Below are 21094 nucleotides of genomic sequence, written 5' to 3'. Positions count from 1 at the left end.
ACACAGAAACGCACAGGGCATTTCAGGCCGATGCCTGACCTGTGCCCAGGTAAATGCAAAGAAGGACGTCTCCCCACGACAATGGAGTACTCTACCCGGTATTGTACCCGGTGAATTTTGGACTTTACTGAAACCAGTCCAGGACTATATGGCTACAAATACCTGCTGGTCTTGACACCATCACTGGCTGGGCTTTTCTATCAAGAACAGAACTGGCTCCGGTGGTAGCTAATTAATAATAGAATTTAATTAAAGATATTATTTTCAGATTTGGCCTCTGGGGTCTGAGCATGGCTCAGCCTCACAGCCGACTTACCTCAATCGAGCCTCAGAGGCTCGAGTCTGTCTCAATTGCTCTCAAAGGCTCTTACCGTAGACTGAAACCTTCGTTGTCTGTATCATCCTCAGAGCTCAGGAAAACGTAGAGGTGAATGGAACTGTAGAGGAGATTTTAACTAAATTCCTCTTGAGCCTGGTGCCAGCTGGGTGGTCCCTGACCTCATGCCCTTCCCAAGGCCCGTGTACCCCTCCCGAGAGAAGTGCCCTCCATGAAGCGGCCGTGGATGGTGTCTTCCCGTGATCTTTCCCGCATGTGCCCTGACTACTACCAGGTTGCTCCACTCCAGGCCCTGGTGCCTTAAAGGGCCGCAGCTGACTTTGGAGGAGAGCTTTCCTCAGGTCCACCCTGCTTAGCCTGTTGGGCACTGACGCCTTGATCATCCATTCCAGCCTGCCGTGCTGTGCGGGCCCACGGCTCCGAAACCAAGCAGCTTGAGCCCGGATGGAAAGGCCCTTACATCAGGGTTCTCTGCTGCTACGGAGGCTGCTGGCCTTCCCGCCTAGATTCAGCACTCACACCCCCAGAAAGCACCCGGGGGACCTGTGAAAGAGGGGCCCACCCCCAGAGGTGGAAGCTGACGGAAAGAAGACCATTAGAAATCAAACTTTCTAAGGTTCCACTGTCTAACGTATCTCGAACGTTGTGCTCTTGCTGCTGGAATTTGCATCATGATTGTCCCACCGCTAACAGTTTTACTGACCTATTTTCAACCTATGCAAACGGAGCCTGAATGCATCTTGATGTGGAAATAAAAAGGCACCCTGTCATAGGAAACAGCCTGATATTGTCTTGCCAGGCAGAAGATTGCTTTCATCCACCAGGGCCCATAGTTTGGACACAAGAAGGGGTTCCTAGCCAGGTGGATGAACTGACCCAACTCAGCGGTCCCAGCGTAAGAATAGGCTTCGGCACAATCGCACATCCTCTGAAAGGCTCTGCGTGCTAAACGAGGAGGAGCCACTCACTGATCACTCCAGTTGAACATAACATAGCCAGAGTAACTTGTCTGTAACTAACCACCATTAACTACCTATAAACAATGGTTTATAACCATTGACTCCACCCAGCCCTGAAAAGCCAACTAGAAAATTTCTTCTGATTCAGAGGAGATGCCTCCATTCCTGGGCTCTTAAAAAGACGTGTGTATGGTATAGGAGTTACGTAGGAAAATTATATAGGAATAACAGCTGTCAAGATGGAACTTGCCGGGGTTGGGGATTTAGCTCAGTGGTAGAGTGCTTGCCTAGCAAGCACAAGGCCCTGGGTTCGGTCCTCAGCCCTGGAAAAAAAAATAACAAAAAGATGGAACTTGCCCTCACCAATATTTCTAGAGCTGTGTGCCAATGTTCTTATTCATAATGACTTTTTCCTCCACTATCTATGTTTTGATTGTGCTAATGGGCTCTCTTGTTATAATTCTGCTTCTCACCACTCGCCCCCGCCCCGTAAGCGACTGCCCTTGGGGTGGGCCATTTCTGTGGGAATACTTATTCTTCTCTCCTCTTGGGATCAGGACATGTTTATGTGGGACAGGACATGTCATCCCTGCTTTACTTAGCAAATCTTTACAATCAGTTAACACACTCACAGAGCTGTCCTCATACCTCTGTTGGGGATGGTCGACGCTGTATTTTGAGGCTAGTAACTGGCCTCACTGGTTACTGCCCTGTCCTTGTTGTGTAAACCCACCTAAGACATTATTCCTGATTAGTTAACTAAAAGGCCTGGGTATGGCAGAAGGCGGTAGGCATGCTACCTCCTTCCCTGGCTTTGGGAAGAGGAGAACCACAGGAAACAGGAAGACAGGAAGAGAGGAAAGAGGAGGACACCATGATGGGGTATTGTAGGAAAAAACCACACGGGCTGGGATTGAAGGGCTCTGAAAATGGCGTGGAAAGGAGCGATCCAGATGAAGGATAGGAAGGCGTTTATGAGATTAGGGATGGAAGGTGCCAGACAGGATGGTGAAGGCTGACAGCATTGGATGGGGCTGGGAGGCAGATGGTGAGGGTATTGAGACAGTGTAGGTGGAATATCTACCTGGCCCAAGGTAAATAAGGCAATCTAACAATATGATATGATATGATATGATATGATATGATATGATATGATATGATAATATAATGATCTAATGGTGTCTGTGTCTTGTTGATTTTGATAGGCTGAATGATACCAGTGTAATAATTATAGCACTAATAATAAACATTGCATAGCCCGACACCATTAGTTCCCAACAGCATACCTATTAGATTCCCCTTCGGTGGCCACCGCAACTTTTCTGTTACCTGGAGTGAGAGTTTTGGAATCTTGGTGTCTTTAAAAACATAGAAATATTATAAGAATATGTTTTTGTTTTAATCCAAGGTGTGGGGATATGAGGCTGTTTTTCAACAGCTGACTATGATTTGTCCCATGCTCTGGCCGAGGCGTGGTTTTGCCTCATAGTTTCTGAGACTGCATGATGTTTAGAATTCTGGGAGCTTTTCAGAAGGTATATAAATGCTAGGCCCCTGAGGGACAGTATGGGTTGCTGGTTGTTGTTGGTCATGGTTTGTTAAGAAGTTGTGCACAAAGAAGAAATGGGAAGAAGAGAAAGAAAAAGAAGAAGAGAAAAAGGGAGAAGGAGGAAGAGAAAGAGGAGGAGGAGAAATCAGATATCCTGACAGCAAAGATCAAACTTGCCCCAAGGAAAACAATGCATCCTTTCCAACCCCTGACTTTATTCAGAGATCTCTTTCCTTTTCTGTCCTTTTTCTCTCTTGCCTAGCGTTGGAGAGCTGAAAGGGAAGATGAAAACGGCGTGGAGAAGGGTGGAAAAAAGAAGAACCCACAAAGTTGCTAGGACCAGCTATAGTTACCTTCCCAGGGCTCAGTGTTGGGTCACAGAGAACTCTCTAGAGCAGCCTGTTAACATTACAGCTAAAATATTAGCCAAAATTACTCCAGAAATAGGAGAACTGAGTACAGCAGTTCTACAGAACGGGACTACCAGAGACTACCTGTTGCTCAAATTATAATCTTGGTTGTCAGCAATTTACTGGTATGTGCTGTTTTGATAAGCGCTGATTTCTCTCATACAACTGACAACCAAATTAATGATCTACATTAAAAAAAAAAAAAGACAAAATCTCTCAGACAAACTGGCTAAGATGGTTCTTCCCCCTCAATTACCCTCCAGTATCATCTCTGGTGGTTGTCCTAACCAGACCCTGTGCCCTCCAATTTGTCTCCAACTTGATCACCTGTAAGCCGAGCCACAGCGTTACTAAAGACAGCGTCCTGTCAAGGATTTTACAGGAACATGTTGGTCGGGGGTGGAATGAGGAAACCTGCCTGACTCCATTTTGAAGACAGGAACCATTTTGTTATTAATAATACGTTTCTGTTTATTATAAGAGCCGAGTTTCTAAGTGTCTGCATTCTGGAACCTGGTCGCTCTCTTTGTAAGAACTCTGGCCTGCTCCATGACCGTGACCACTGTGGCGGGTTGAGTAGAAACGGCCCCACAGGCTCTGAGACGTGGCACTGTTAGGAGGGTGGCCTTGGTGGCCCTGTCACTGGGGGTGGGCTTCGAGGCTTCAGATGCTCAACCCCAGTGCGGCTCTCTGTGGCTCCTGCTGATATCGATCTCCACACAGAACTCAGCTACCTCTCCAGAGCTACGTCTGCTCGCGTGCGCCATGCTTCCTCTGACAATAAAGGACTAAACCTCTGAGCTGTACGCCAGCCCCAATCAAACGTTTTCTTTCATAAGGTTGCTGTGGTCACAGTGTCTCTTCACAGCCATGAATCCCCAGCTAAGCAACCGCGAGGATTGCTTTTGAGAGCCTTGACCCTCTCTAATCAGTGACCACAGAGGCTGACCGCTGAGATTTTTCTGTATGTTCCTATGTTCACTGTCTCTGCTCTAACCCAACTTAGGAGGCAGTCACTGGCCAGCTCCCTGAGTGCACCTGAGTAGAACAAAGCTTGCTTCAGTTTGGCCCAGGGTTGTAGTAGCAGACTCATTCCCGTCTGCTGGGATTAACAACTCCACACAGCATGCAATGGAAGGAAGCATACCTTTATTTCAGCTCCACCATCCCAGGCCCAAACACCAGGAGGTGCCACCGGTGTGTTGGGTACAAAGTTCAACAAATTCCTATCAACATGGATAACCCTACGTTATGTCACAAGCCCCTGCCAAGGTGCAGCTCATCCCCACTGCCCCAGAGGGGAGTGCCTGGGGTTCACCACAGATGAGCAGGCAGAGCAGGGCCGAGACTGAAACAGCAGCACACAGGAAAGGCGCCAGGGAGCCCTGGGATGTGCCTTGGAATCCACGCTGCAGCTGGGGAAGTCCCTGCTTTGGCTATGGGGGTCCCAGCCACAACGCCATCCAAAGGTGAGGACAGCCCCAAGTGTGGGCTCCTGGGGCGGGCCAGCTGGCCGAGGTAGTGTAAGCACACCTGGAAATGTGGGGTACCCAGTGACTACGTCAGGTGCTTTCACGGGCTGGGAGTTGCCTGGTCTGGGGACAACAGAGAGGGAGGCAGGGAATATTAGAATCAAGGCTCTGAGATTGGCAGGTTGTAATCTGAGCCCGGGGTTGGGGTTGGGGTTTCCTCAGAAATAAAGGAAAGTGAAGAGGGAGGAGGGAGAAACATGGGGAAGGGGTCTCTCAGAGAAGAGGACAGAGGGGAAAATGGGGGAGAGGGGCCTGTCAACCTTTCTCCTCTTTCTCCCACAGCCTCTGTGGATCTGGAACCCGCTCTCCCACACCCTCAAGTCCAGGCATCGGAGACCACCACCAGCTGGCCTGGATGCCGAGCGAAGGAATCAGTGGAGCTGCTGAGCTTGCCACCTCCTCCTCTAGCCCCGGGGTAAGCATGGACCTCAGCTCACCCTTCTCTCCCACTGGGGTGCTGTGCCCCAGCCTGCCCAGGCTAGTCCTCCACTACTCCAGGCCTCAGGCGGAAAGGGGAGGAAGGGAGAAGAGAGAGCAGGAGGGATGCAGGGACAGGATTTTTGAGAGCTAACCCCTTATCAAGTTGAAGGCCAGCAATTTGGAATCTGCCCTTCAACCTGGGACCCAAGTACAGAGAAAATTTTATGAAATATGTTTAACAGTGCAAATATATTCTTCCATTGTGCAAGTGTTCATGTTAGATCTTTTTTTGCTTTGTTTTCGGTTCTAACTCATCATTTATGAACATAGTTAAAATTTTTAATTGCGCTAAGTAGCCTATAGCAGCTCTACTTGGCTAACCAGGAGATGAGGGGCTGCATTTATATCTTAAAACGAAATTTCACCATTAGGAAGGGGAGGAAGCCATTAATCAGTACTGAAGGGAGAGCAGCAGCAGCAGCAGCAGCAGCAGCAGCGCCTTAGAAGTTGCTGTGATCTTACCACCCTGGGGCAAACTACCTAGTCAAGGTCAGAAGAGACCTTGATGTTTGGGTTAGTGGGAAGTAGTGAGGACCGTGAGAACTGGAGGTGCTGCCTGGATCAAAGCAGCTGTGGCCAAGGGTGACACTCGCCTTACATGCTGCTCTTGATGTCAGGAAAAGGGGGATCTAAGACAGCCAGCCCTTTGTAGTTTCCAACCCACGTCCGCGGATTCCGCTGTGAGCAGATTCCTGAAAAGCAGCTGTGTCTGGCTGTGCCTGTCTGTGGCCGAGAAACTCTTAGAGGGAGTCCCTTTGTCTGCAGAGTCCGGTGGACCGCCTGGACTCTCAGCCTGGAGCTCTGTAGGCTCCGAGGCTAATTACTGTGTTTGGGCTCACTCTAGCCTCCTGGAACAACCATTTCTCACCCCACTCTGTGGCAGAACTAACACCTGGTGATAATCAACAAAAACCTCTTAGAAGCTGTTGACTCAGCAGAAAACTAGCTTCCACCAATCCAAGAGCTAAGACTATAAAGCAGCATCTTGGGCCATAGCCTAGGCTCCTCCATCTCGCTGTTCCCACCTCCCTGGTACACCAATGTCTGTTAAAGTTGCCTTGATTTATGACTTCCTTCTTTCTATTAAAAACACCGTGAAACTGCTTCACGTTGAAACACGGAATCTCGGGTAACGGAAATCCGTACCCCAGGGCACGGTCACTCGGAACGGCTCCAGAATAAACCATCTCTTATCTCCTTTAAGATGAGAGCTGCAATCTTTGTGTCAACACAGCCAGTCATGACTGTGGGCTGCGCAGTTAAGCCTAGGGAGCTGTGTCTGCGATGAACATGTACTGACGGGTTTTTTTTTGCCATTATTCTCTACCATATACATTAGACATAATCTAGAAATTACTTAAAGTACACAGGATAAAGTGCATAGTACAATGTAAAAAGTTACATCGGACATAATGGACCTGAGATGAAGGAATTTAGCATCCACCAGCATCCCTGAGTTGGTACCGTACAGGTACTTAGGTGTGACTGCATATGCTTACTTTTCAAGGAAAGTTAAGCTGTTTTTAGATTTTATGTGTATGTGTGTTTTGCCTGCATGTGTAGGCATTGTGTGCCTGCAGTGTCCACAGCGGCCAGAAGGGGGCGTCAGAGCCCCTATAACTGGCATCACAGACTATTGCTGGCCTCGTGTGGGTCTCGGGAATCAAACCTGGCTCCTTTGGAAGATCAGTAAGTGCTCTTCACTGCCCAGCCATCTCTCTAGCCCTCGCTTCTATGTTACACGTATAACTAAATATACTTGTTTTGTTAGAGAGATTCTTAATGGCAGCCCTGGCTGGCCTGGAACTCACTGTGTATTCCAGTCCGGCTTCAAGCGCAGGGATCCATCTGCCTCTGGCTGTTCAGGGCTGGGCTTTGGGGTGTGTGTGTGTGTGTGTGTGTGTGTGTGTGTGTACACATGTTTACTGTACCACTTTTAAACTGATTTTCAAATGTGAGCTCAAAACGAAAGCATCCCATGAGCCAAACCAAGCCAGTGTAATGTCTGGCCTCTGTCCTGGGCATTCTCGGATTACGCAGTTGCTGTAGGCCTGCAGTGCTTTGAAGGGCTCTTCCGAAAGCAGACTCGATTCCGTGGGCGTGGACTGGGACTGAGGTTTGGTGTGTCTAACGATGCTGCCAACGCTGCCAGCCTGCCAGCCATGCCGCTCACAGTGAGGGCTTCCTTTCACCTCTTTCAGATTCGTCAGCACCGTCTCCAGCTTGTACGTCACCCCGTGCTGGACACGCACCACCTACCGGTGTCTGTGTCGGTGACAGATGACAGCCAGAGTCAAACACGCCAAAGCCCAGAATCTGGTCCTCAGAAAGCTGCAGCTGGGGATGAGCTGGGACTGGGTGTGGGCACTTGTTGCAAAGATCTCGGCAGAAATATCTTCCTGGACGGTCGTTGCACCAACACCTAGCTAAGCAGAGAGTAAACCAGCCACCGGCCGCTCTGGTTAGCAAACCAGGGTGCGGCTGCTTTCCCGCTCCAAAGCAAGCTTTTCTCTGCACTTAGGCAAGTGAGTTGGTTCTGCCCGCTGGAGTAGGAACCAGCGAGTAATGGAAATGGGAATCGGATTGAGGCTAAAGGAAAGCCCTGGCCTTTCCAGGCTTCGCGGTGACCCCTGCCCTGACAGAACACGAGGCCTCCACTTCCCGGGGGAAGGGTCTGAGGGCTTCCCCAGATCCTTACTTCGGGGCCTCACAGGGCCTAGAGAATGCCGCCTCTGCCGCCTCCAATGTGCTCAGGGTTTTTGGAGCTGGAAGGCTCTATGCCACAGAGCCCTGAATCCCAGGGCTACTCATTCTAAAGCCTCGCTGAAAGGGCCACAGGGAGACGGAACGCGCTCAGCCCCCCTCATTCTACCACGGGGGGGGGGAGGGGGAGGAGCAACACTTCAGATCTTCCCAAGGTCACATCGCTGGTTTGCAGCAGACCCCGGCTTGGAACGCTTGGACGCGGGGTTGGACAGAAGTCTCGGGCATTGGTCCTGTACAGCAGCAACGGCAGGAAGGGATGGCTCCAGACCTACCAGACCAGAGCTGGTGTTGGTGCTCCCTGTGAAGGAATCAGCCCGTGCCCCACCCCAAGTCAGAGAGGAACAGGGACAGATGAGGTGGTGCCTGACCCCTCCGCCCCGCCCCCATAGAGTGCTCCCGAGGACCAGGGAGGGTGGAGCACCTGCACCCAGCGGCTCTTCACTTCCCGGTGAACAGGCCCGGCCTGGCTTTCTCCAGCTTCAGGCGCCTCTCCAGAGGGATCTCCTGCAGGCTGATGCCGTGGTTGCTCGCCCTGCAGGGAGGAGACTGCAGCCTCAGGGAAAAGGAAGGGGGTGGAGGAGGCCAGGGTCGCCGCTGCGCGGCCTGGCAGCGGCGTGGGAGGCAAGAAGAAAGGGCGAGGGCACCAGGGGCCGTGGCCGGCGCCGCTGCGGCGCCCAGCGTTCAGGCCTGAGCCGAGCGCTCACCCGGGCTGCAGATCCGGCGGTTTGGGGATGGGCTTGTTGAAGCCGACTCTGCCCACAAGCCAGTACGTGTCCTCGACGCCCCTGCCCTGAGGACGGAAGACGGGGCTCAGGCCGGCCAGGGCGAGGGACGAAGGGGACGCGGGGGACCCCGCCCCCGGAAGGGTCCAGGCAGGGGCAGGGCGTGGCCCGGGCTCACCTTCAGCTCCGTGCGGCCTCGACACTCCATCTGGAAGCCCTGGTCCAGGGCGCGGAGGATCCGAACGGTGCTCATGTTCACGTGGATGCGATACGCTGAGGCAGCGGGGGGACGCCGGGGTCTCGGGTGGCGCTCGGGTCCCCGGCCTGGGCTGTCCCCCCCGCCAACCTCCGCCCCCCACCCGGCCTGGGCTGTCCCCCCGCCGGCCCCCCCCGCCCCCCACCCGGCCTGGGCTGTCCCCCGGCCGGCCTCCGCCCCTGCCGGCCCCCACCCGGCCTGGGCTGCCCCCTGCCGGCCCCCCGCCCCCCACCCGGCCTGGGCTGTCTCCCCCCCCACACCCGGCCTGGGCTGTCTCCCCCCCCACACCCGGCCTGGGCTGTCCCCCGCCGGCCCCCCCGGCCCCCCCCACCCCCCCGGCCCTCCCTGTCGGTCACACTCACGCAGCCCGGTGGACTCCATCCGCGAGGCAGTGTTGACTGTGTCCCCGAACAGGCAGTACCGAGGCATCGTGAGGCCCACCACGCCGGCCACGCACGGACCTGGGGAGACGCGCCAGGTCAGAGGGCGCGGCCGAGGCTGGCGCGGGCGGGGCTCGGCGGGGAGGCTGCGCGAAGGGCCTCGGAGGACCTCAGCTCCCGGGTCCTCCACGCGCTCCCGCAAGGCGAGCCTGCCCCCCCCCGCGCCCCTCCCCCGCCCCGCCCCGCCCCGCCCCCCGGGACGAGCCCTGCAGCCCCGAGGCCTGAGCCCGGGCTACCTGAGTGCAGGCCGATGCGGATGCGCACGGGGACCTCCGGCATGTGGCGCATGCGGAAGGAGCCCACGGCGCTGAGGATGTCCAGCGCCATGTTGGCGATCTCCGCAGCGTGGCGCTGCCCGTTCCTCTGCGGTAGCCCCGAGGCCACCATGTAGGCGTCTCCGATGGTCTCCACCTGGGGAGGGGTGCGCCCGCTCAGTCTGAGCCCCCCCCACACACACACACACTCAGACCGCGGCCACGCCCCGCAGGAAGCCGAGGCGGGAGGGTGGCGACTCGTCCGAGTCCAGCCTCCCCACGCCGCGGGTTCTAAGCCACCCAGGCACACACAGAGGGAAAACGGAGCGGAAGGGCCGGGGGCTTCGTCCCCCGCGCTGCACCTTGTAGACGTCGTGGGCGCCGATGATGGCGTCGAAGAGCGTATAGAGGTCGTTGAGCAGGTCGACCACCTCGATGGGCTCGCTCATGGCCGAAATGGTGGTGAAGCCCACGATGTCACTGAAGTAGAGCGTCACCTCTTCAAAGTACTCGGGCTCTACAGAGGAGCCCATCTTCAGCGCCTCGGCCACAGATCTGGGAGGGGCGGGAGGGCAGGGGTCACCCGGGGCTGCCCCGCCCGGCCGCCCTCTCCGCGGCCCCCCTCTCCGCAGCCCCCCGCGGCCCCGGCGCTCCCCGGCGCCCAGGCACGCACGGAGGCAGCATCTGGGTGAGCAGCCTGTCCGTCTTCTGCTTCTCCTGCTCAAGCTCCTCCGTGCGCTCTCGGATCAGGTCCTCCAGGTTGCTGGAGTACTGCTCCAGCATCCGCAGCATGGAGTCGATGATGTTCATCTTCCGCCCCTTGTTGATGCTCTTGAACTAGGACAGGAGGGAGCTAGTGAGATAAGACCTGGGCTGCCACGGCCCTCTCCTGCACCCTCCCATGGGGCTATGTAGCTGGGGCCGTTCACCTTCTATTCACGGACCACCCCCGGGCTCCCGGCCGCTGTGTCTTCAGATACTGTTACGTGGCCAATGAGAGTTCCCAGAGGGCCTTGCTCTGAGTTGGCACTGACTCAGGCTCTTTCTGCCCCACAAACCAAGCACCTGTCTGGTTCTCGTTCAGTGTTATTTGGTTCAGATTAAATATTTCTCCCACCTAGTCTTCTCCCATCCCAAGGCCCCGCAAGTCCTCTTTTGCATTCTAAACCTTCCCTCCCAAATTCTCAGTCCTTAGGAGAGAAGTCTAGGAGGTCAAAGGTCATGCCAGCCTGCTTGCCTGGGAACAGGATGCTGACAAGAATCTGGGACCCCAGGGGCCAGCCCAGCCCTTGCCCAATCCCAGCCCCTGACCAGGTCAAAGGTGAGGTCCATGGAGGGCCGGAGCTCTGGCTGCTCTGCCCAGCACTGCGTCATCAGCTGGATGCACTGCATGGGTGCCTGGTCCATTGACACCAAGGGCCGGCACAGGGGAGGGGGCGTCCTCACCCTGCGTATCACTTCTAGAGGCGAGAGGGAGCTGTAAGAGGTGGGCGTCCCCCAAACAAAGCCACCTTTACCCTAGCCTAAAGGGGGCACTGGGAGAGGCTGTCCAGCTTCCTGTGCAGCTGAGAATGGCCCTGACGGGCGACCCTGGCCTGACGGGCGGCCCTGGCCTGCTGGCCCTTCTCTTCCGCCTCCCACACAAATGCTGGGGCCACAGGCTTCTGTCGTCACGCCCGGGTTACGGGGTGCTGGGAATTGAACTCCGGGCTTGGTGCCCGCTAACCAGGTGCTCCACCAACTTTCCAGCTGAGAGTGTTTGCTTTAAATTAACACTTCCAGGTCTTAGGAGACGGCCGGGCACATAGGCCAGAGGGCCTGAGTTTGGAGCTCCAGCAGCCACGTTAAATGATGGTTTAAAAGCCAGGCGTAGCGGCACACCCCCGTAAGCACCAGGAAGGCAGACACAGGAGGCTCCCTGGAGCTCGCCGGCCAACCTACACAGCTAACTGGTGAGTTCTGGCTGCCGTGTGAGACTGTCCCAAAAAGTAAACAAAAGAACGGCTGAGGAAGACACCTCCATTTGCACACACATACATGCACACACAACTGTCTGCACACGTGGACGCACACACAACACACGGATAGGTAGGTAGATGGATAGACAGACAGACAGATAGACAGACAGGTAAGTGCTTTCGTTGGTAGGGGAGTGTGGTGTGGATGGGAGTGTAATGTGGACTCTCTAGGAGTAATCAGAGGCCCCTGAACTCATAGTGTCAGAAAGAGGCGACACAAATTAGTGTTTTCTAAACACAAGAAAAGTGAGGTTGGGGTGTGGCTCCTACACAGGATGAGTGACATGAACCCTGTGGGACTGTCCTCCGGCCCCTCATGGTCCCCTTCCCCTTCTCTGGGGGTCAGAGAGCAGCCTGTGTGTGGTGGGAGAGAGGGTGGGCCCAGGGTCGGGGTGGGAGCTGTTAGGATCTGTGCCTCGAGACAGCCTCCTCACGCTTGGCTTTCCCACTGCTGTCTTCAGCTTTAGGAAAGCTAAGCCTCGCCGCGGGGCTTCCCTTTACCGAAGAACCAGGCGGGCCTGGCGGCCTCACCTGCAGCATGCACCCGGCCCCAAGCCGCCTTACCCTCGGGGGGCAGCTCCAGCATGGCGTAGGGGGTGCTGCGGCAGACCACCTCCTGCATGATGATGGCCAGGCTGAAGACGTCGCCAGCCAGAGTTCCCCGCCGCTCCAGGGCTGGGTCCCGGAGCAGCTCTGGGGCTGTCCACAGCTGATCTAGGAACGGAAAGAGGGGCATGGGTACAGAGAGAGGCTGTGACAGCGCCCCCGCCCGCCAGACCTCAGCCTCACGGGTACTGATCAACCCCACAGTCAGCTATCTCAGCGAAGGGACTGCTGGAGCGTCAAGCCTGGCAGAGAAGACCCTGGGCTCACGAAGGCGATGCCTAGGGAGCACTCCGCCCGGGGTGGCGGCCCTCAGCAGAGCTGAACCACAGACCCAGAGCGCAGCCCCTCCAGTCCGCAGCGTAGGCCTTTCCCGGGCCTGGTTAGCGTCAGTCTAGGGTGGGAAGAGCGCGGGGAAGGGCCGGAGGGGAGGGCGCGGGCCGCTATGCGGAGCCGAGGGGACGGATGCTCCAGAGCGGGGAGGCAGCGCGCTCCTACCCTCCGCGCTGGGCGGCTCGGGTAACACCCTCTGCGCTTCCAGAAGCCTCCCGTGGCCGTGGTCTGTCACCTTGAGCACGAACCTCCCATCCACCACGCAGTTCCGTGACTTGAGCCTCCCGTGGGCCACGCCGCGGTGGTGCAAGTATCTCATTCCCTTGGATGGGGAGGGAGGAGAGGCCGCCTCAGCTCCGCGGCCCCGCCCCCGCCAGCACAACCCCACCTCCTAAGACTCGCAGGGCACACACGTGCACACGCGCGCACACACACGCACGCACACGCATGCACACACGCGCACACACACACACACACACACACACACACACCTTGATGAGGTCCAGCAGGAGAGAAGACTTGAACATCCAGTCCAGCTTGATGTCTCTCTGGGCCAGGAGGTCGTGGAGGGAGCCCCGGGCGCAGTGCTCTGAGACCACAGCCAGGAGGCCCTCCCCGGGGGCGGCAGGGCTGTCTGCTGTGCCCGCCAGGAAGAGCCCCAGGTAGAGAGCCACGTTCTCGTGCCGGAGCTCCCGCAGCTGGAAGGGAGAAAGCGACAGGGACAGGCATTTCCCGTCCTCGGGCACCCAGGACTGCCCAACCCCCCTTGAGCGCCTGTTTGGGGGCAGCAAGACTGCAAACATGAGATTGGGAATGGTGAGTGAAATGGGTCGGGGCCTTTCTTCTGTGCGTAGCTCTGGCTTTGGACAGCTCAGTGTGGTGAAAGGGCCTTGTCCAGAACATGAGTGTGACAACACTTAATGTCACAAATGAAAAGACACCCGTATTCCGGGGATTAGGACCCGCTGGGGTTCCGCTCTGTGAATCCGAAGGCTCCATTAACTACAAAGTGAAGTGGAGCCACCGGGGAAAGTAGAAAGAAGCCTGCCACCTGCTGCTCCTACTCCTGCGGCGCGCCGGGATGAAGCGCCTGACAGACGGTGGCCTTAGCTTTCCCTGGGGCCAGGGGAGGGGCTGCTTTCATTTCAAACACCTGGTGTCAAATGGCAACTTGGCCCACGCCCACAAAGGCAACCGCTTAAGTTAGCCATAGCTGTGGTCTCAGGCTCCCAGCGGCCTCCCGGAAAGAGGCCAAACCAAGGATGCTTGGTGCTGGGAGAGGAGGGACGGTCAAGGTGAACGCTCCGGGTGAGCTGTCTGCGGCCTCCTCGCCAGCTCCCCACTTCGTCCACTGTGTGAGTACGGCTGGGGCCGTTCCTTCCCTGAGAGAACTGGAAACTCACTTAAAGTTTTTTTCTTTAAAATATACTTATTTGTTTATGTGTGTGTGTGCACGCCTGCATCTGTATGTGTGTGGCATGTATGCGCCATGGCACCGTGTGGAGGCCAGAGGGAAACTTGCTGGAGCTGGCTGCCTCCTTCCACTCGTGTGGGTTCTGGGGAACAAGGTCAGGCTCGGCGGCAGGTGCCTCTGTCTACCGAGCCATCCTGACGGGGCCTCAACACCAATCTACTGGCCTCCTACACTGCGGGCCGCGTGCTGGGAACACAGAGGCACCCTCATCCAACTCTGAGTCTGTGATGGGGCAGATCAGACATAAGCCAGAGCGTGTGAGCATACAACTTACGGGATGGGCTAACACGTCACTTATCACATGTTAGTTGTGATAAGAACATGAAAGGGGGAAAAGCTAATATCACGAGAGAGGATGCTGGGAAGTCCTCTCTGGAGGGGAAAGAAGCCCTGAGAACGAACCCCGCTGCCCACTGCAAACAAAGCCCGGAGCGGGCATGCCAACAACCACACAGCCCTGCCGGGCCCAGCCTCACCTTGGAGAAGGCTGTCTTGGTTGCGGGCCTGATGGCCGTGTAGTGCTCCCCTGGGAATCTCTTCAGCCAAACCCAGTCCCCCTGCAGCACAAGGTTGAGGAAATCGGTCCTTGAAGCCCCAGGCTTCCCGGAGCTTGAGGACCCTCCCATTTCCACTGGCCCAGTGGCCTAGAACCATCCGTCCAGGCAGAGACCATGAGATGCAAGCAGCTCAGTGTACAGCCTGTGTTTCCCAGGGGCCTGGGTCAGAGCCCAGGGGAGGAAGATGCAGCTCCTCACCGCCCCGATATTCCCGCTAACGGTCACACAGCTGCTGCATGCACAGCCCTCATTGCTGGCCCTTGTCAGGAGAGAGCTAAGAGTCATCAGGGATTATGGTGAGCTGGCTACGAAGGGAGGGATCATCCTTGCGGGTCCTGGCCTCACTGACCCCAGAGAACGGCAGGGTCAGGCCATGGGATGTCAGTTCAGTGATGGCTGCCATCACCTGGGTGAACAAGAGCCCTTTGCTCTTGTTTTGCCCTGGGCCTTGCAAATCAGATTGGTGGTCCTGATTGTTGCTAAGAGACGGGAACTAGAAGAGAGTCGTGGAGATTTGTTCCCAACTCTTAACAGGCTTTGGGAAGTAAATAAGGAGATGTTCTTTAATGGTCACTGAAAACTGGACAGGGCCAGAGAGAACGACTTGGCCCGGGTGGAGCGTCCCACTCAACAAAGAACAGCATATTAAAGCAGCAACAATCTGTCCCTGAGAACCTGTCACATGGTCTCGGGTGACATGGTCAGAACTTCCGTGTTTTCTCCAAGACCCTGAGCGTGGGCGCTCCCCTCACTCCTCTGGACAGGCTGGGTTTTCCACGGCTGCCCTCAGTGCCCCACACCCCTCTGGCACGGTCACGTGTGCTGGCCTGGCCGCTAGCGCCCTTCTCTGACATTGAGGCCGGGCTTCAGTTCAGTCTGCTCAGAACTGGATGGGGGAGCTGTCCTCGCTGGCCACACCGGCTGCCCTGTGGGCTGGGCCCAGCATGCTCCACATACCTCCAACCTCCAGCTTTGGGGTTTGGGAAACCCTCACCTGGATCTTGTGGCAGAAAGCATGTCCAGATTGGACATGACCTTCCCCTAGACCCTGCCCAGCTTCGGCTCTCTGCCTGAAGCGCACACTTTGACCTTCCTCCTCTTCCCTCCCGGGGCAGGTCACCCTAACCGGGATTAGCTCACCTCGTAGAGGCCAATGCTGGCGCTCTCTGGGGGCTGGCTCGGGACACTGCGGATGTCTGAGGTGCTCCGGGCAGCCAGGCTGGATCTACTTCCCTGGGCCACCTGAGGACAGACGCAGATGCAAAGGGTCAGCATATGTCCTGAGGCCAGAGTCCTGGGCCGAGGCTGATTTCTGAGGGTGAAAGAGAGGAAGACAAGGGATCCGCAGGGCAGCTGGAAATGGTGCCACATTTTACAGTCCACAAAACGAACATCCTTTTGATATTTGGAGACAGGGTTTCTCTGTGGAGCTTTGGCTGGCCTGGACTTGCTTTGTAGACCAGGCTGTCCTTGAACTCAGAGATCTGCCTGCCTCTGCCTCCCCAGTGCTGGCATTGAAGGCGTGCGCCACCATCGCCCAGCTCAGACATTCATTTTTCTAACTGGACCTTCACAGCAGCCCAAGGCAGGGCTGCCACCCCTATTGCGGAGAGGAGGTCCCTGATTCCCAGGACAAAGTTGGGGGAGAAGCTGAGTTTCTTACATGGGAGATGGGGGTGGGGGGGCAGGCAGCTGGCTCAGGGGAGGGACCAAATGCCCCGGAGAACACAGGTGGCTCCTAGCTCCCTGCTCTCTGACCTTTCGAGAGCTGCCCGCCTGTGGGTGGAGGAAGGTGACGTCTTCCAGGGTCAGGATGATCTTGTTGGGGCCCGAGGCCATTTGCATCTGTAGCAGCTTGTGCCTGGCAGGAGGAGGAAGAGGCCAGCGGGGAGCGAGCAGGGGAAAGGCGCTAGCTCAGGCAAGTGAACTGGAACAGAGCTATTCCCCTCAAACCTGCCTGCCCCTCTCCAAGATGGCCTCCCGCTCACCTGCTGCCCTTGTGGCATAATTCTACTTCCCTACTCACCTCAGGTAATGAGCCAGGAAGGCCCCCAACAGTCCTATCCCTATCACCAGGAGAAAGCCAACGAAGACCAGGCCTGGCTCCACCCCTGAAGGAACAAGAAGGGGGAGCCTCTTGGTCCTGGCAGGGAAAGGGCCCCTCTGAGGAAGGGAGGCGTTCAATCCGCCATGCCAAATCTAAGAGCTGGGCTGGGCGAGGAGTCAGGCGCCCCCCCCCCCTCACAATGCCCACGCTGGCTGACCCAGACGGAGCCTGCTGGTGCTCCTCTGGTGCTTTCCTCACCTCCGCTGCAGATCACATCCGGCTCGAACCAGCAGGAAGGGTCTGGTCCCGGCGCTGCTCCACCTCTAGGGAAGTGCACAGGGGTCCCGGCAGGGCGCATAGAGCCTCCGGTGGGATACAGCAGGTGTGTGGCCAACAGCCGGTCCCCAGAGGCGTCTGTGTCCAGCAGCACAAAGGAGGGCTCCTCGCTTCTTCCCAGGACCCCGCAAAAGCCGGAGACCTGGGCCTCCCGCACCTGGCGGGCCACCGAGGCCCCGGACACCCAGCCGCCCCCCACCGCCGCTCGTGCTCTCGCCACGCCCCCAGCCAACAGGAAGACGGCGTCATAGATGGTGCCAAACAGCGGGGAGACCTGCAGGAGGGCGGGACCGGCCCAGGACTTAGAGCCCTTCAGCGGGTGAGAACCGCCGGCCTGCGCCTTCACTGTGCCAGCTCGCCCTCGGATCCCCCATCCCGCCCACTTTCAGTGTATTCCCATTTTTTCTGCTTTTCCACCGCGAATACCCTCTCGGAGAAGGCCAGCGGTGCTGCGGGGTGATGGCTCAGTGGCCTTCCACCCCACTGGCCACCTGAGCCTTCTTTCGGGGGTGGCTAGTTGTTTATTTTGGGAGACTGAACCCAAGGCCTGGCCCAAGCCTGGCAAGTACCACTGTGCCGGATAACCATCTCTTGTTTTGAGACAGGCCCCTGTTTACCAGACTTGTTTACCCCGTAGCTCAGGAAGGCCCTGGACTTTTCCCGCCTCTGTCTTCCGAGTATGGGGGATTGCACTAGGCCTGGCGCAGTGCGGCCTTCCTGACTGCCAAGTTTCTTCCTACTGACATGGCGCCTCCCTTTTGCCTCAGAAGCTTCTAGACTGCCTTTGTGCCTGGGACGGGATTAGACGGCCTGAATTTGGACCCTGGAGACCCAAGGGATTCTGACTGCTTGGATGGTGGAGATTATCTTTGGAGCGGACTATGGGAGCCCCACCCCCGTCGAGGCCCTCACAAAGCACACAGTGGGACCAGAACAAGGTTGAGGCCTCAAGGAAAAGAGCTGGGCGTCACGGACAGTAGCTCTGGAGGTGCTGGGGTTAGGTAGGTCTGCTTTGAATACTAAAAGTGACGTGGCGGTTTAGGAGCTGGGTGTCACAGGTCCCGTTTCCTGCTCTCAGGGGGTGAACTCGATAATGAAGGCGCCCTAAGCAAAAGCAGATTCTACAGCACCCGAGAAACTCCGACCGGCAGCGGCTACCGCTCACGCGCCACTGGCTCCACCCACCCCGTCCATTGGCTCCACCTTCCCTGTCCCATTGGCTCCACCCTCGTCTTCCCATTGGCTCCACCCTTCCTGCCCCATTGGCTCCACCCCTCACCTTCCCGTTGGCTCCACCCCTCGCTCCTATAGGCTCCGCCCCTCTTCCCTCTGTTTCCATCCTTCTCTCGCGGTCCTCCCCCGCTTCCCCGTTGCTTAGACCGTCTACCTGCCGCAGGTCGAGGTCGGGGGGCAGCTCCTGGTGCTCCTGGGCCCTGCGCAGGCTGTCCTGCACGCTGTCCCCGGGAGGACAGTGGCGTGTGAGTGTGAGCACCGCGTCGTGGGCCCGGCGAAGCTGGGAGCTGTTGGCGATGGCGGCCAGAGCCTCCGGGCCCGGAGCCACGGCGTAGTGGAGCGTGTCGAAGGGCAGGAAGACCAGCGAGCCGTCGGTCAGGCCCAGCTCCTCCGCAGCCTCCAGCAGGCGGCGCTGCTCCTCGCCGCCCAGCAGCACCGAGTGCATGACCATGATCACGGCTGCGGACACGGAGGCCGTGGCCGCGCCCGCCCCGCGCCCGCCGCCCCGCGCCCGCCGCCCCGCGCCCGCCGCCCCGCGCCCGCCGCCCCGCGCCCGCCCCGCGCCCGCCGCCCCGCGCCTGCCCCGCGCCCGTCCCCGCCCGCCCCGCGCCCCCGGAGCCTACCTCTCACCGCCGGCCCAGCCCGGATCTTGGCGAGGGCCGCCCGGGCCCCGGCGTCGTCTGAGGCCTCCATGGAGGTCACCGAGGCCACGGGCAGGCCCCGGGCCCGGAGCGCCGCCGACAGGGCGCGCCCCGCCTCCACCCACAGGTCCTGCGGCGCGGTGACCAGGGCCACGCGCGCCCAGCGGAACGTCCTGAGGAGGACGTAGAGCGCCTCTGCCGCGGGGGTCAAGGCCGGGGCCGTGGTTCCCGCGGCCCGCGCGCCCGGGCAGCCCCAGGGCACCAGCGCCACCCCCGCCTCCTGCGCCAGGAGCTCGGCCGGCCGGCAGGCCGCGGGGTTCACGGGACCCACCAGGCCAGAGACTCGAGCCAGCGCGGAGGACACGGCCCCCAGCGAGCCCGGGCTCCGGCAGGGCTCCGGGAGCAGCGCCACCTCGAACCGGGGGCCGCCGTCCAGGGCGAGGTCGCGGTTCAGGCGGTCGGCGGCCAGGCGCGCGGCCAGGTCCGGGCGCGCGCGCGCGAAGAGGGGGTCGCAGGCCCAGGGGCCCAGCACCCCCACCTGGAACACGGCGGAGAGGGCGCCCGGGGGCGGGAGGAGCAGGAGGAGCAGGAGCCCCGGCAGCCGCGGCCCGAGCCAGCGCGGGCTGCACGGCCTCCGCCGCGCGGGGACGCAGACGCCGGCGTCGGGGAGCCCGCGCCCCGGCGGGGGCCGCGCGGCCATCGCCCCCTTCTGTGGACACAGAGCGAACAAGATGGGGAGGCTGAGACCCCGGCCCTCCCCCGGGGAGCCTGGCCTGCTCGTCCCCTGATGGCTTACCTCCCGTCAGCAGCCCCGGGGGTCATGGGGACACCCCCCTCCCCAGCGGGCACACCCCCCTCCCCAGCCGCCACCCACAGGACCCGCGTTTCCCTAGCGGGTCAGTCGCCACTCACCGGGAGGTCCGGGGCTAGGCCCGGCTGCGGGGTCACCGGGTTGATGCCCCTTCGTCTCCCCTGGCAGCCCGGCCCGGGCGGGGGTGTGGGAACAGCTCGCTGCAGCCCTTAATCTCCCCGAGCCGATTAGCGGCTGTTAATCAAGGAAGGGGCGGGCGGATGGAGGATGAGGGTCCCTCCCGCTCCTCTCTGGGGTGGGCTCTGCGCTACCTCCAGACAGCCTGAGCCGGGAGCTGAACTAGGGAGGAAAAGCAACACTCAGGCCTGTACCTCAGCCCGCGCACAAACCCAGCCTCAGACTTACACTTGAAAAGCAAAACCATCTCCCTTTCAGTTGTCTCTGCAAAAAGTGAATCATCCATGTAAAAAAACCATCCAGCGGGAAAGTTTGAAGAACTCCAGGATGTACTGTCTTTCACGATTATAAGCTGTCACCCTGTCGGTTGCTTATACGTGGAAAGACAGCAAACATAACTGCTGCAGTTTTAATTGTATGTATGTATATGCACATATATAACAACTATAACATATATATCAGGGTGTAATGGCCTTAGTCCCCAGCACACGGGGGGCAGGGCCAGGCAGGTCTCTGAGTGCCAGGAAAGCCAGCTACACATACAGACCTGTCTCAAAAGTGATTTAAGTTTAATTTCTGCAGACATGTGTGCCGAGTGTATGCACACACTCATATGTATGTGTCTACCCGTGTGTGCAGCAGCCCGTGGTGGTCAGAGGAGGCGTCAGACCGCAGAGGGGCACACAGTTGTGAGCCGCCACGGGGTGCTGGGAGCCGGCCAGTGAGCTGGTCCCTCCAGGCACGTAACTGCTGCAGCCCTCCACACCCACCCTCCCGGTGTCCAGTCAGCAGGCACGGGACGCTCGTTCGCCTCCTGGGCTTGATTAAAGTGTGCTCTTTAACCCCTTGCACAGTCCCTCCCTCTCTCCTCTTCTGCTCTTCCTCCTTCCAGCTCATGCAGCCTTTAGGGAAAAACCTTAAACCAGCAAGTCAGGCGCAGCGGTAGCCTGTGGTCTCAGCGCTCAGGACTCGGGCAGAGGGTGGGACTGTGAGCTCAGCCTGGCTGTCGGTGAAGTCCTGGAGCAGCCTCAAAGTGGCTCTGGAAGAGTGACCTGTGTGATGATGTGTGGACCTCCACATGTACATACATGCACAGGAGACACACTTACACACAGAACACACACACACAGAACACACTTACACACAGAACACACACACA

The 21094-nt window shown here is 58.2% G+C and overlaps 1 protein-coding gene and 1 long non-coding RNA gene across 2 annotated transcripts; one reads left to right on the top strand and one right to left on the bottom strand.

The window, feature by feature from the left end:
• Nucleotides 1–8163: 8163 nt before the first annotated feature.
• On the bottom strand, nucleotides 8164–19712 carry Gucy2d (guanylate cyclase 2D, retinal). The gene is made up of 19 exons (XM_060365003.1): nucleotides 18930–19712; nucleotides 18461–18765; nucleotides 16996–17347; nucleotides 16717–16801; nucleotides 16449–16551; nucleotides 15831–15932; nucleotides 14610–14690; nucleotides 13151–13357; nucleotides 12825–12981; nucleotides 12288–12437; nucleotides 11017–11165; nucleotides 10379–10542; nucleotides 10068–10260; nucleotides 9688–9862; nucleotides 9374–9472; nucleotides 8934–9028; nucleotides 8738–8823; nucleotides 8455–8565; nucleotides 8164–8301 (listed from the first exon to the last, which is right to left on the bottom strand). The coding sequence occupies exons 1-18, from the start codon at nucleotides 19645–19647 to the stop codon at nucleotides 8472–8474; spliced, it is 3315 nt and encodes a 1104-aa protein (XP_060220986.1). The 5' UTR covers nucleotides 19648–19712; the 3' UTR covers nucleotides 8164–8301; nucleotides 8455–8471.
• LOC132646444 (uncharacterized) lies at nucleotides 10535–12316 on the top strand. Its single transcript, XR_009584741.1, has 3 exons — nucleotides 10535–11026; nucleotides 11488–11657; nucleotides 12185–12316. It is a non-coding gene; the product is annotated as an uncharacterized LOC132646444 (long non-coding RNA).
• Nucleotides 19713–21094: the final 1382 nt, after the last annotated feature.

Source organism: Meriones unguiculatus, chromosome 11, assembly GCF_030254825.1.
Source record: "Meriones unguiculatus strain TT.TT164.6M chromosome 11, Bangor_MerUng_6.1, whole genome shotgun sequence".
Classification (NCBI taxonomy): Eukaryota; Metazoa; Chordata; class Mammalia; order Rodentia; family Muridae; genus Meriones; species Meriones unguiculatus.
Note: the sequence above shows the minus strand (reverse complement) of the source record. Positions and strands in the feature narration are given on the sequence as shown.

Bases quoted from the DNA above. Each gene is read 5' to 3' on its own strand.
- Gucy2d (XM_060365003.1), bottom strand. From the start codon at position 19,647: ATGGCCGCGCGGCCCCCGCCGGGGCGCGGGCTCCCCGACGCCGGCGTC. The intron at 14,691-15,830 runs GTGAGCTAATCC...CTTGTGCTGCAG, and splicing joins CCAGCATTGGCCTCTACGAG to GGGGACTGGGTTTGGCTGAA. The intron at 10,543-11,016 runs GTCAGGGGCTGG...CTCCTGTCCTAG, and splicing joins TGGACCTCACCTTTGACCTG to TTCAAGAGCATCAACAAGGG.